Genomic DNA, 14,758 nt, shown 5'->3' on the forward strand with positions numbered 1-14,758 from the left:
AATTTTTATGATGTGCGATGTTAGTGCTATCGGTCTGTAATTTTTTGCCTCTGCCTTATTTCCTCCTTTATGGAGTGGTGCTATGTATCTCTGCTGTTTTTAGTATGTCAGGGATAACTCCAGTATCTAGGCTTTGTCTCCACAGAATGTGAAGGGCCTGCGATAGTGGTTTTTTACAGTTCTTGATGAATATGGAGTTCCAAGAATCCGGGCCTGGTGCAGAGTGCATAGGCATACTGTTTATGGCTTCTTCAAAATCTAGTGGGGATAGGGCGACGTCTGATATATGATTTGATGTTGACCTTAGAACAATTCATTTAATGTTTTGCACATTTCTTGTTCATTCTCTGTGAACCTGTTCCCCCATTCTCAATCTCTTGAATTTTATCCTTTACATGTACAGGCATACCTCAGAATAAGAGTTTAATCCGTTCCTGGAGACGCCTCGCCTTCCGAAAACTCGCATTCCGAAGTTAATTTCCCCATAAGAAATAAAGGGAAATGAATTAATCCGTTCCTGACTACCCCAAAAACCCCACATCAAACTAAATTTTTATACCTAATTTACCTAATTCATCTAAATAAACCTACAAAACTGTGTTCCAGTTATTACTTACCTTCTTGTCGAGTGCTGTAGGCGTATGGAAGATGGTGAGGAGGGGGGAGGAGGAGAGGAGTTACTGTTTGGAAGGGGAGTCCCCTTCCATAATCACATCACATAACCCCATGCCTTGTAACACTATGGATACCACTTCTCTTTCTAAATTTTTCAAACCAGCCCCTGCTTGCCTTAAACTCTTTCTTATCTGCATCACTCGTTGCAGGGGTATTCTTTAGAAGGTCTTCGTGCAACACCCTGGCTTTCTCACAAATAATGGCCTCCGAAACACTATCACCCCTCAACTCCTTGTCGTGTATCCAAATTAATAACAACTTTTCCACTTCTTCAAGTATTTGTGGTCTTTGTGCCGTTAATGTTCTTACTCCTTTTGCCACTTTAGCACCCATAATCTTATTTTTCTTCTTAAGTATAGTGCATATTGTTGATGTGGCTTTGTTGTACTGCCTACAAAGTTCAACAACACGTGTACCGTTCTCATGCTTCCGAATGATCTCTTGTTTCTCCTCTATTGTCATCCTCACATGAGCTTTCTGGCCTTTATCCTTACCACCGGCTTTCTTGGGACCCATGGTGAGATATATAATAACAAATTGTATAGACAAATCACCAAAAATCCAACAAAACACTGAAAATCCGCGAGAAGAATTGATGTGGGGGTAGTCACTGAGCGCGAGACAATAATAAACTGAGGGGCGGAGGGGCGACGAACGCGCTAGGTCGGCTGTACGCGTATCAACAAACTCGCGTCCAAACTCGCCTCCCGAAGTAACCCTCGCCTTCTGAGACAAATTTTTGGAGTAAATACACCTCGCCTTCCGAAAACCTCGCATACAGGGACAATCGCATTCCGAGGTACCACTGTAGCTTGCTTTTAGTGAATTTATAGAAAAGGCCTATCTTGAGGTTATCTTGAGATTCTTTCAGGGCTTAGTGTCCCTGCGACCCGGTCCTCGACCAGGCCTCCTTTTTGTTACACACCCCCAGGAAGCAGCCTTTAGCAGCTGTCTAACTCCCAGGTACCTATTTACTGCTAGGTAACAGGAGCATCAGGGTGAAAGAAACGTTTTGCCCATTTGTCTCCGCCTCCACTGGAGATCGAACTCGGAACCTCAGGACTACGAATCCGAAGTGCTGTCCTCCCAGCTGTTAGGCGCCCTGGACCTGTTTTACACACGTCTGCTATCCCTGTCTCAGCGTTCCTTCCTGTCTCCCTCCTCACTGCTGTGTATTTGTTTCTTGCTTGTTTGTAAGCTGTTATGTTTGTAGGTTAGGCCTCTTCCTATATTGTACCCATTTTCTTGTGTTTTCCTCTTAGGCCATTTAAATTTTTGTTAAACCAGGCCTGTTTTGTGGTTCTGCATCTGTTTTGGTGTATAGTGTTTATTTTCTGTACCTTCATCGTATATTTCACAGAATTTAGCTTACATCTTGCTTACTTCCTTGCCTAGCTACAAGTCTTTCTAGTTAAATTTATTACAGAATTTGCTTAGTTCTCCATAGTGTCCTCTCTTGAAATATGGTTTATCAACTATTTAAATTTTGCCATTTTCTTCTAGATTATATCGCAAAGCATATTTTATTTTTAACAGGACATGGTCACTTTCCCAAGGGAGGATGGTACTGAATGTTAAATATCATTCTTTCCTAGTAAATAACAAATCCAAGTATTGGCAGAACATCCCCCTTTTCTCATTCGTTTGGCCTGCTTGTGTTGATGCATGAATGTCTTTAGGATGGGGTTTATAAATCTTCCTATCCAAGTGTCCTCAGTTCTTGGGTCTTGCTTCATAGGTCTCCGTCTATTGCTTTGAAGTTCCCCAGTAGTGACAGTCTCAATTTATCTATCTGCTCTGGGGAAGAGGCTCTTCAGGCTCTTACTATAGAAGAGCTGCTTCTAAGTAAGAAGAGGCTCTTACTATAATCTCTCATGCCTGTTAACCATTAAACTGCGCATGGCGTATATATACGCCATGAGTAACATGTCCCACCGTGCGCATGACATATATATATACGTCATTGGGTGCCGGGCAAGATTCAAATGGCCCGCGGCTACACAGGGTTCACACCAGCTTCCTCAGGGCTCTTGTAAACAGACGCCATGTTAAAAAAAAATCGTGGGCAATATTCTCCGGTGTGAGAACCACAGTACTGTGGGAGCAACCCAAGCTGGCACATGCAGCATGAGCTAACAGCATTGCTGTTCATCTTGTGACCACAGCATCGCCTAAAAATGTCAAAATAAATATGTAACTATTATTTAGGGATGGCAGTATTACAGATGACTCCTGAGTTTCATAAAAATGACCAGGATTGTGACAATGTCAGACCATGGAGGAAGAATTGAAACAGGAATTTTCTGAAGTACTTATATTAATACATTTCAGAAGGAATGCAATTAATGTATGGAATGCAAGGAATACAATGTATTAATATACAAAAGTATTTACGGAAATTTCTGTTTCAATTCTTTCTCCGTGGTCTGATATTGTCACATTTTTCATCACGTGCTAATTTTTGTGATTTACACACGACCAGGATTGTGATAATAGCAGGATTGTTGTGATAATTAACGCTATGTGGGAGGAGTAATGCTGAGGGAGGGAGATAGTGTCGTTTACGGTCTGTGTTGCCACCTGTTATTGTCTGCATTCATTATACCAGCTCAGTGGTTCTCTATGGTGAACACAAATGTAGATACTTGTGTGTATTAGTGTAATAACAGCAAAAGGATTATGTTGGGAGGAGCGATTTGGGTGACAGAGGTGGCGTCATCTGCATGATTTGTCTAGCTGTGTAGAGGGTTGCCACTATTCTCTTTGAGCACCCTACAAGCTTAGGTGCACAGTTACGGTGCATACAACATGTAGGTACTTATATATAATGTGTGTATATAGTGTAATAACACCACAAACAGTATTGTTGGGGGAGAAATTTTTAGTGCGCCTGACCTTGAATGAGTGAGGGAAGCAGCCACCAGCTGACTGTGTGTGTGTGTAGCAATGTCTCTTAGTGCCTGAACTAACTATATCAGCTTAGTTGTACAGTTGTGGTGAACAAAACTTGTAGATACTTATATGTAATGTGTGTATACAGTATAGTGTAATAACAGCAAATTTGTTTGTTTTATGAACGTAATAATTGAACCACTAATATGAACACCACACTTTTGAGTATAGCGATGATTCACACATTTTATCATATAAATCTATCACACTACACACTATTGAATAATATTACTGCAAAAAATAAGTAAAAATTGAAACACGGGACAGGTATCGGCTCTACTGTCCTCTACCCTGCCCGTGAATGTGCAAACTGAAACTTATACCGAATTCCAAAGACCCCCAGAGTATACTCTGGTAGTAGAGTCCCACGCCACGTGGTCTTAGCTGTTTGTTCGGCTAAGCTTCTACAGCCACGTGACGTCGTACTAGGTTTTCTAGCAAACTCGAGGGATCCCTTTATGCCGCCACCACCAGACAATTAACCAGAAGCGTCAATTAATTAGGGTCTGGACCAATTAATCGATCATTACAACCTTGGGGCTTGATCCCCAATTACTTGGAAAAGGAGGGAAGAATCTACGTTAAGTGTGGGGGAATTATAGCAAACAAAAGGGATAACTGAACTCTTAAACTTTGTTAGGCTTGCGGCCCAACTAAAACTCGCTCGTGGAGACCATGTGACAAGGACATGAGAGACATACAACATGGAAATAATAAAATGCAAATTATAAGCTAAATATTTATTAATGCCAAATCTAAACAAAGACTAAATAAAATGACTCCCTATACTTAACACTCCCTAACAAGGCATGAAATGAACTATTTCCCTATACAAACTGTAGCAAACTATACCTTTTACTGCGACCAGCTGGGGTTCAACTGATCTATATGGGAGGGGGTGAGAGTGGATGTTGTTGACCGGCAGACACTGAATCTCCGTCGCTCTGCCTTCCTCACTGAAGCCAGAGCTAGGGGTATTCTTATGCCAGGTTTACTAAGTTTACTAGCAGGGTTTAAGTTGAACAACTAATCTCTATTGTACTGAACAACCCAGATGGTTGAACTCTTTTTAAACTGATGGTAATTGCACAGGCATCGTAGGGAAAAGCTATTTCCGATTAAAATATGGCTATTTGACCTCTTGAGAATTTCTAAATGTGGAAGGCTTTGGTGACCTTTTGACCCAGGGTCGTCAGGATTCCTCCGCGTCAGAAGTTAGTCCCCTGCTAGTGATGTCACTGACGGTGATTTACTCATTATTTCGGCAATTGAGAATACGTTTGATACTTGAACAGGAATACTATTGAATACCCTTTGAATGAAGACTTGAATTTCTCTAAATTACTGAATTCTGTAAAATAATTCATTATATGTTGCTTAAGACAAAGGCACCGGCCATTTTGTGATCTAAACCACTAATCCCCAGGTAACCTCCCAGGAGAGATGTCCCGTGCTTCCCGAGTCAGGTCACTACCGCTTGACTCCAACTTTCCAAACTCCCATAGTCTATGAAAAACCATACTGAATAATTCCCTACAACAAACCTAGTTTGTTACAAAATCAATCAGAGACATTGAAATAATTAGGTAATAATATCTTTGTGGCAACTCTCACCTGTCAGCTCGGGTGACGCTGACCGCCTCTGACAACTGCTGTCAATGCCCACATTTTGCCAGACTTCCTCGGCCTATTGCGCCCAAAAGATGTCACCTATGATTTTTTTTCCCGTGCTCAGTGAACACGATGTTCACTGTTCAGATGTTTAGAAGATGAATCAATTTTCTGGGGGGAGCCCCTACGGCTCCCCGGAGCTATCCATGGCTGATATGGATACCCTAACTGTTTTGCATCAGTCGATGTGGGTGGAGTTCTAGGCCTACCGGGGACTATGAGCCAGAACCTGGCCCCCTCAGAGAGGCACGGGGAGCATAGAAATGCACATGTGATTTGGAGCATTCTATATCTGCCATTGACCGGGACAGGCACCCAGAAAGGTAAGCGCCACAAAACAAACCCCTATTCTGGTTAAACAACAAAAATCGACAAACGAGTGGACAGAACTCCCCCAGGAAAACGAACTAACAAGCATGACGTCACGCGAGCCGCGCCGCATGTCTGCGCAGCTCCCCCCTCCCCGGGAGGGGGAAGGGGGAGCCCCAGACTACCGCGCCGGCGATCCCCGCCCCAGTTCTGAGGCTGGATATCAAAACCGTGAAAAAAAAACCCGCCGACCGGAGGGCGGGAGGGTGCCGGGCAGCCTCCGGGACTCACCCAGAAAACGGCGTTTCATTACATTCAACGCTGGTTTTCTGGGGGGAGCCTCTACGGCTCCCCGGAGCTACCTCACCAAAGACTACCTAAAAACAAGGGGACATACCCGGGAGGCGGTCGGAGAAACACTCCACAACACGAAGTCGAGACAACAACCCAAGGTATAGCATTCGCCAGAAAAAAGGGAGAACGGCCGCAGACGAAAAAAACCTAAGATCACGACAATAGGAGCCAAAAACCACTGCGCCTGAGAAGAGCAAGAAGCTCTGCCACACGGCCCCCAGAGGCGAATGCCAACACAAAAAGAAAACCGAGGCAAAGCAAACCTGACCCCAAGGAGCCACAACCACCAAGGAGAAGAAAAACAGGAGAGCACCCTGTCCAAAGACCAGGATGACACAGGCATTAGCAGGCTGGAGGTGTAACAACACACGATACAACCTGGGCCTCAGATTCCAATTTGCCCTAAAAATGCAACAAATGAAAACTCGTTCGATTTCAATCAAACTTTTTTGACAAGTTCTATATGAAAAGTGTTTCATCTGGTCCAAGTTTCAGCATCGTAGCATAAATAGGAAGGGAGAAAAAAAAATATTGAAGTAGTTGTGAAAATTATGCCAAAATAGTCAAAATCGATTATCAATCAAAAGTGTCAACTGAAATCATAGCTATGACTCTTTGCTATCACAATAGCATATATTAAACAAATATTATAATTAGTTTAATTGAAAAAATTTTTTAAGAAAAAAAAAAAGCATTTTTTTTTTCTTTTTATTTTACGGGCGATTTGCATCAAACTTACACACCTGACAGTACGTAAGCCTATCTGTAAGGATGCCAATTTTGGAGAAAATTGGTTGATGTCAACCTCGGCCACAGATTTTAGAACCTTAGACTTTATTAATTTCTGTTTTTTTTTTCAATTGACACAAACGTTTACAAAACTGATTCATTTTTTATTCAATTTACATGAAACTTACACAGTATATGTGGAGGGCATGTCTCTACATTCAAGAGTTTTCATTTTTCTCTAAGTTCATTTATTGATTTTATAATAGCAATAAACATGCCATATTTGCAAAAATATTTTTGGTAACTTTGAACATTTGTATTAGGAAAACTAAAGATGTTTTCGAAATTCTATATCTCAAGGTCCTTTATTATATGCTAATGTGTCACAGAATAATTATATCTGAAACGTGTGCTCTGAAGTGTGGACTTGAAAATGTGTAAAAAAATGTTGAAAAAAACAAAAACAAAAAAAATCACCCATTCTATTTACGCTGCAGTACTGAAACTTGGGTCAATTAAAGCACTTTTCATATACAGCTAGTCAAATAATATTGGTTGACATTGAACAACTTTGACTCTGACAACCTGACGCCCCCTTAAGTAGGTTCAGGAGGCCATTGCGGCCTCCTAAATATTTTCCTGTATGACCCAAATTTTTCCTCGATAATTGACCCTTTCTCGTTTGAGTCCGGTTCTGCTTTTCCTTATTGGGTACATTATGAGGTGCTGAAGTCATCCTGGTTGGCAGACTGCCCTTTCTTTTCTTTGGGGTGTGGCATTCGTTCTGTCGGACCCGCATGCTTGAATGGCGGGAAACTTCTATGCTCGTTCAGGTTTACCTGGGGGCGAGTTGGAGCACTTCAGTAGGTGCTTATTTGTGTCTTCTTCGTAAAGATATTGTCCAGGTGCAGCTTCACATGCAGGTTCTTGTCCTTTCGTCGTCTCTGGTGGCTGAGGATTTGTGCGCCCGAGGGCGGCTCTTGGATGTTCATCGCCCTATTGTCCGTTGACATTTGCAAATTCTGCGGTTATGCAGTATCTGCTGGTGGCTTTGGCTAGCTGTCTCCCTATGTCTGACGTGTTGGTTCTCTGTGGTGGCTGTTTCCCAGAGGGGTCGTACCAGGGTTCGGGGTTCCTTCGGTCGTGGTAGACCAGTGGTGCCAGTTTCAGAACAGGCGTTGCCCTCGCAGCCGGTGGTGTCTGGTCGGTCGACTTCTCGTAAGGAGCATCGACTTTTTTGCGGGTTGCCCCATTGACGGAGTGATGATGGAGGAGGCTCGTGCTGTTTGCTCACTCCTGGTCCTACTATTTGTGGATGTTTTGGGTCGTTTCCTTCGGCTTGCGGTGGCAATGGGTGGCTCCTCCTCCTGGGGGGGTGGGGGTAGGCCTCTTCTCCTGCTGTCAGGTTATCTTAGCTTGGGTGTGGTCAAAAGGCCCTCATCGGTCAGGTGGGTTTCCCGCTTATTTCCAGTCCCGTAACGGGACTGTACAGATCTGAGGTTCATTTTGGACTTGTCCCGTCTGAACCCCTGGATGACCACTTTGTCCCAGGTCCGGCTATTTTTGGTACCAGATGCTTTGATGTTTCTGGACCTACGGGATGCATATTGGCATGTCCCAATTATCTGGGGTTCCAGGGATTGGCTCATTTTTTTGTGGGGCGGCAAGCTTACCGCTTTCATTGCCTTCTATTCGGCTTGAATCTGGCACCTCGTGTTTTCAGACTCTTACCCGAGTCATGGTGACCCGCTTGCTTCCGCTTGGTTCAGGTTTTGATCTACCTCGACGACTGGCGGGTGTGGTCTCTCTGCGTGTCTGCTTGCCAGGAGATTGGTTCTTTCCCAGCTCACCGGGTTCGGGTTCCTTCTGAACTGGAGGAAGTCCCATCTGGGTCCCTCCCAGGTTCGGACTTGGCTGGGTCTTGTATGGGACTCTCGGACCGCTTTCTGTCTCTCCCTCCGGTGTCGTTGCTGTGGTTGCGGTCCCGCCTTCTACGCGATTGTTGGGTATGGTCTTCGGGGGCCTTGCGTCGGCTGCTGTGTCACCGGCTTCCTTTTGGGTTTTTTGGGGTTTAGGGCCATTGTGCCTACCTGAGTCCTTGCTCAATGTATACACACGGATGCATCGTCTCTTAGCTGGGGTTTTGTGACCAGTGCTCGCCAGGCTGGCCAGGGTCTGTGGGGTCCGTTCTATCATCAGGCTCACAGCCCGGTGTGGGAGTTCGCGGCAGTGTGGCTGTCGCTTCAGAGGGTTCATGCCTCTTGCAGATTTACGATCGGGCTCCATTCAGACTGCGCCACCATGGTTCATTGCCTAAACCGAGGGGGTTCGATGCGGCACTTTGCTTTTTTCGGGCTGGTTGCTTCAGGTGACTTGTGTGGTGAGTTCTCGGGGTTTGGCTCTCCTGGCGGTTCACATCCAGGGAGTGTCCAATGTCCAGGCGGATGGCCTATCCCAGTTAATTCACCTTTCCACAGAATGGACGGTCAACGCCGTCTCGTACAGTTGGTTCTGCTGGACACACGGGTGCCCGGAGGTGTTCCTCTTCGCGTTGGCATGGTCTATGTGGCGCCCTTAGATGTCATTGACCAGTCGATGCCTTTCGGCAGGACTGGTCGAGGTGGGGTTACCTTTGCCTCTTCCCCCTGGTTCCACTGTTACTTAGAGTTCTGGCTCGGTTGGAGACTTGCCAGGGGAGAGTTCTCCTGTTGACCCTTTGGTGGCCGGCCCAGCTTTGGTTTCGGGCAATGCTTGCTCAGTGTCCGAACCTTGGGACTTTTCTGCGGCTCCGCCTCTTCCAGCAGATCGGTCTGGTCCAGTACATGGCTAGTTCAATCTTCTGCTCTGATCTTCGCGTCTGGTCTCTCTGATGCAGGTCTATTACCATTCGTTTGGTGATTAGGTGGCTTCGTTGATGGTGTCCTACCTGCATGTTTTGTCTCGGCAGCAGTATGAAGTTTCCTGGTGATCCTTTTGTCATTTTTGTCTCTTCGTTGATTGTCTTCGTCCTTTCTCTCTTGGCTGTTTCAGGACTGTCATCTTATGCCGAATACTTTTTCCTCGTATCGTGTGGTGCTGGTGGAGCCGCTCCAGCTTGCGCTCAGGGTGAAAGTTACTTCTGCTCAGTTTTGCAAGCTGTCTCGTGCTTTGTTTCACCTCTGGCCTGCTCATGCGCCACCTGAGTCGCTCTGGTCGTTGAACCGGCTGCTCTCTTTTGTCTTCTCAGTTTGTAGTGGCCCTTTTGGTTCGGAATTGTTTTGATTAGTTTTTTTTCCTGTTGGCATTGTTCTCTGGGATTCAGGTCGGGGTGGCTTCATGCTTTCCTCCTGCTCGGGTTTCTGCTCTTTCGGTCCTGATGGTAGGTTGGTTTGTTTGCAGCCGTCTCCTCCTTTCTGGTGAAGAACAAGACGGCGGCTTTCCGGAAAGGTCCTTGGGTGGTTGATGCTTAGTTGGTTCGGCTGGAGGTGCATCACGTGTTTTGTCCGATTGCGGCTTTCCCCATTATTTGTGCGCTATGGTCTTGGTGGCTGAGGACATGCTTTGAGTTGACCCAGTTTCCCTTATTCCCTGTCGAGTCTCCCAGGTCATCCCCAGGGTTATTCGGTCCAGCCAGCCTGCTATCTATCCCCGTGCTCGTGACATTCGTAAATTTGGTGCTATGGTTACCATTTTTGGTAATATATCTTGGGCTGACATTCAGGCGCAAGGGCTTTGGAGGTCGAATAGGGTCTTTGCAGTCCATTACCTTGTTAATGTTCCTTGCCCTAGTCAGGCATGTGTCGCTTTGGTTTGGAAGCTGTAGCCAGTTGTCTCGACTTTGTGTTGAGCTGCGAGTGGCGGCCACCTCCCGGATAAGTCTCTTACATTTTCTGTGGTTAGGTAGCTCTGGGGAGTTGGAGGGGCCTTCCACAGAAAACCAGTGTTGAATATTGTATAATGAAATGCCATTTTCTGGGAGAGTCCCGGAAGCTCCCAGCAACCTTCCCTTCCTCCCTCCCTTTGGTTGGTGGTACTCGTGTTTTTTTTAATCTCCAGTCTGAACTGGAGTTGGATGGCCGGTACGGGGGTCTAGGGCTCCCTCTTCCTTCTCCCAGGGAGGGGGAAGCTGAGGAGACAGCGGCACGGCGGCGGTTGTGCCGTCATGCTTGTTTGCTTGTTTTCATATTGGGGAGTTCTGCTTGATAGTTCAGCTTTCTGTAGCAATTTTGAACCAGGTGGAGTGTGTTTTGGGACATATACCTTTCTGGGTGCCTAACCTGGTCGATGGCAGACACAGAATGTTTCCAATGACATGGAGGTTTCTATAAGCCATTGCTCCTTGTGCCTCTCGGAGAGGGCCAGATTCTGGCTTGTGGTCCCCGGTAGGCAAGAATTCCAATTGAATTTACTGATGCTACGGTCTAATAAATACATATGAGCCCGGTAAGCTCCCGGGAAACCCCTTGAACTTGCTCAGAAAATGGCGTTTCATTATGTTCAAAGCTGGTTTCATGTACTATTTCACAGGCTTTATAGTCCCCATCACATTCTAGAAAAATAGTGTGCGCGCGCGCTCGTGCGCGATAATGCACGTGTGTGTGCGTGTACGCACTCGTGCGCGATGGTGCTCGTGTGAGTGTGCACAAAATTAAGTGAACTTGCAGTTATTTATGCTTGACTTTCAAATAAATTGAATTTAATTTGAATAAAAGTTTTAAAAGTTTTAAAAGCAGCCTAGGTCACTTGGTGTTGTCTTATGGCACAATACTATAGAAGTTAATCATTCATAATAGATTAGATTTTCAAAGAGCCCAGTTTAATTATTCATCTTAGAATAAGAATACTACAGTATTTAAATTTTTTGATTGTACATGGTGTCTAGTGACAGATTACAATGTATAATTATGTTACTGCTGTGTTACCAAAGATGGAAGATGGTCATTCTAATTAGTTAAATTAATTCCAGGCAGCAGAAGTGGGGCATGAATGGTTACCTGTATGCACCTAAAGATGACTACAAGCATCGTGCAAATTGGCGTGAGCTGTATACAGTTGAAGAAGCAGAACATCTTACGGCCCTTATAACTGAAGCTCGCTTGCATGGTGTCACCTTCTTTTATGCCATTTCTCCTGGTTTAGACATTACTTATTCAAGTCAAAAGGAAGTTTCAGCTCTGAAGAGGAAACTAGAACAAGTTGCACAGTTAGGCTGCAATGCTTTTGCTATTCTGTTTGACGACATTGATCCTGAAATGAGTGGTGCAGACAAAGAAGTGTTTCAGTCATTTGCACATGCACAAGTGTCAGTTACCAATGAAGTTTTTACCCATTTAAGCCAACCTAAATTTATGTTCTGTCCTACACAGTATTGCTCTACAAGAGCTGTGCCAAATGTCCAGACTTCTGAATATCTTAATACCATTGGCCAAAAATTGGCTCCTGAAATAGATATCATGTGGACCGGACCAAAAGTCATAAGCAAGGTTAGTACTCTCTGATCCATCCTGCCTTCCCCCTCCCCCACCCTTCTTGGCAGTCTCTTCTTCCTCACTCCTGCTAGTCTTCCGTCTCTCTTACTCTACTCTTTCAGCTTTCCCTTTTTCTTTCCCACTCTCCTGCCGTTCTTTCTCCCCCTCTCCTTCTCTTCCTCTCCCCTATCTTTCTCCCCGTGCCTTTCTCGTCCTCGTCTTTCTCTCCTCTGACAGGAGTAAGCAATTTTAACACCTGGGTGAATTTCTTTTCTTTCTAGTAAACTGCATATTTGCTATTTCTAAAGATCTTCGAAGACTAACTTTAAAATGGCAAAATTCTTCTGAAATTGCCATGATCATTCCTAGCCATATATTATCATAATACCCACAGGCAATATATTGACACCTTTTTTGTGCAGGTGTACTACTCTCAATATGGTTAATTTTATTTATCATAAACACTGATGATTGCAGTTAGATGTTCAGTAAGCCTCTATTTGAGTCTTGGGAATTATTTTACAAAAGCTTTTTGTCTCCCTCACTGAAATAGCTTCATTCAACCTATTGAACAGTAGTAATTTATTTGGCTACACCTTTTGCTTTGCCCCCCCCCCCCCCCAAAAAAAAAAAAATGTACGGCATTGAAATACATAGCACTAAAATCATACATAGCTTTTGGTGTCAATGTGTCCTGCATTGGTGCTCAGTGACTAACCATTGCTATACCTTTTCATAGTTCCTTACAATACCATCAATGGCATTCTTACCATTATCTGTCATAAATGTCATTCGGCTTGAACACCAAAATCTTTGTGATTGCAGAGGTTTATAAAATTGTTCCTATTTTTATATTGCCCACCACACCCATCAGAATAGTAAATACAGTGACACCTTTGTTTACATTCCTAATCCGGTCCCAGAGATGCGTCTACACCAAAAATTCGTACGCCAAAACAAATTTTCCCATAAGAATTCCACGTGAATTAAATTAATCCGTTCCACACCCCGAAAAATATTATCTGAAAAATACATTATATACAAAATTCTACTCAGATTTTTCATACACAAAACAATCGGGTAAAAATATAAAGCATAAGTAAAATAAGTGAACATGTATTTAACTGTACAGTACTTTACCTTTATTGAAGGACTCTTGTTGGCCTAGGGTGAGGAGGCAGGAGCGGTTGTGGTGTATGGGGAGGCAAGGAGGAGGAGGAGGGAGGTGGTGGTGGTGGTGGTGAGACTGTCCTGTGCTTCTCATCCCTCCCTCCCTTCCTCTCCTCATCCCTCCCTCCCTCCCTTCCTCTCCTCATCCCTCCCTCCCTCTCCTCATCCCTCCCTTCCTCTCCTCATCCCTCCCTCCCTCTCCTCATCCCTCCCTTCCTCTCCTCATCCCTCCCTCCCTCCCTTCCTCTCCTCATCCCTCCCTCCCTCCCTTCCTCTCCTCATCCCTCCCTTCCTCTCCTCATCCCTCCCTCCCTCTCCTCATCCCTCCCTTCCTCTCCTCATCCCTCCCTCCCTCCCTTCCTCTCCTCATCCCTCCCTCCCTCTCCTCATCCCTCCCTCCCTCCCTTCCTCTCCTCATCCCTCCCTCCCTCTCCTCATCCCTCCCTCTCCTCATCCCTCCCTCCCTCCCTCCCTCCCTCTCCTCATCCCTCCCTCCCTCCCTCTCCTCATCCCTCCCTCCCTTCCTCTCCTCATCCCTCCCTCCCTCCCTCTCCTCATCCCTCCCTCCCTTCCTCTCCTCATCCCTCCCTCCCTCCCTCTCCTCATCCCTCCCCTCATCCCTCCCTCCCTCTCCTCATCCCTCCCTCCCTCCCTTCCTCTCCTCATCCCTCCCTCCCTCCCTTCCTCTCCTCATCCCTCCCTCCCTCCCTTCCTCTCCTCATCCCTCCCTCCCTCCCTCTCCTCATCCCTCCCTCCCTCTCCTCATCCCTCCCCCCTTCCTCCCTCCCCCTTCCTCCCTCCCCCCTTCCTCCCTCCCCCCTTCCTCCCTCCCCCCTTCCTCCCTCCCCCCTTCCTCTCCTCATCCCTCCCTCCCTCCCTCTCCTCATCCCTCCCTCCCTCCCTCCCTCTCCTCATCCCTCCCTCCCTCCCTCTCCTCATCCCTCCCTCCCTCCCTCTCCTCATCCCTCCCTCCCTCCCTCTCCTCATCCCTCCCTCCCTCCCTCTCCTCATCCCTCCCTCCCTCCCTCTCCTCATCCCTCCCTCCCTCCCTCTCCTCATCCCTCCCTCCCTCCCTCTCCTCATCCCTCCCTCCCTCCCTCTCCTCATCCCTCCCTCCCTCCCTCTCCTCATCCCTCCCTCCCTCCCTCTCCTCATCCCTCCCTCCCTCCCTCCCTCCCTCTCCTCATCCCTCCCTCCCTCCCTCCCTCTCCTCATCCCTCCCTCCCTCCCTCCCTCCCTCTCCTCATCCCTCCCTCCCTCCCTCCCTCCCTCCCTCCCTCCCTCCCTCCCTCCCTCCCTCTCCTCATCCCTCCCTCCCTCCCTCCCTCTCCTCATCCCTCCCTCTCTCCCTCCCTCCCTCCCTCCTCATCCCTCCCTCCCTCCCTCCCTCTCCTCATCCCTCCCTCTCCTCATCCCTCCCTCCCTCTCCTCATCCCTCCCTCCCTCCCTCT

General features: G+C 46.4%; 1 protein-coding gene across 3 annotated transcripts in view; it reads left to right on the forward strand.

The window, feature by feature from the left end:
- The window catches only part of Oga (O-GlcNAcase), a 78,385-nt gene that overhangs the window by 18,576 nt on the left and 45,051 nt on the right, over positions 1 to 14,758 (forward strand). For all 3 annotated transcript variants that reach the window (XM_045747993.2, XM_045747994.2, XM_069330495.1), the window contains one exon: positions 11,636 to 12,152. In XM_045747993.2, coding sequence (XP_045603949.1) covers positions 11,636 to 12,152 — 517 coding nt within the window. The remainder of the gene's footprint in view (positions 1 to 11,635; positions 12,153 to 14,758) is intronic.

This window comes from Procambarus clarkii, chromosome 24, assembly GCF_040958095.1.
Source record: "Procambarus clarkii isolate CNS0578487 chromosome 24, FALCON_Pclarkii_2.0, whole genome shotgun sequence".
In the NCBI taxonomy this organism is placed as follows: domain Eukaryota; kingdom Metazoa; phylum Arthropoda; class Malacostraca; order Decapoda; family Cambaridae; genus Procambarus; species Procambarus clarkii.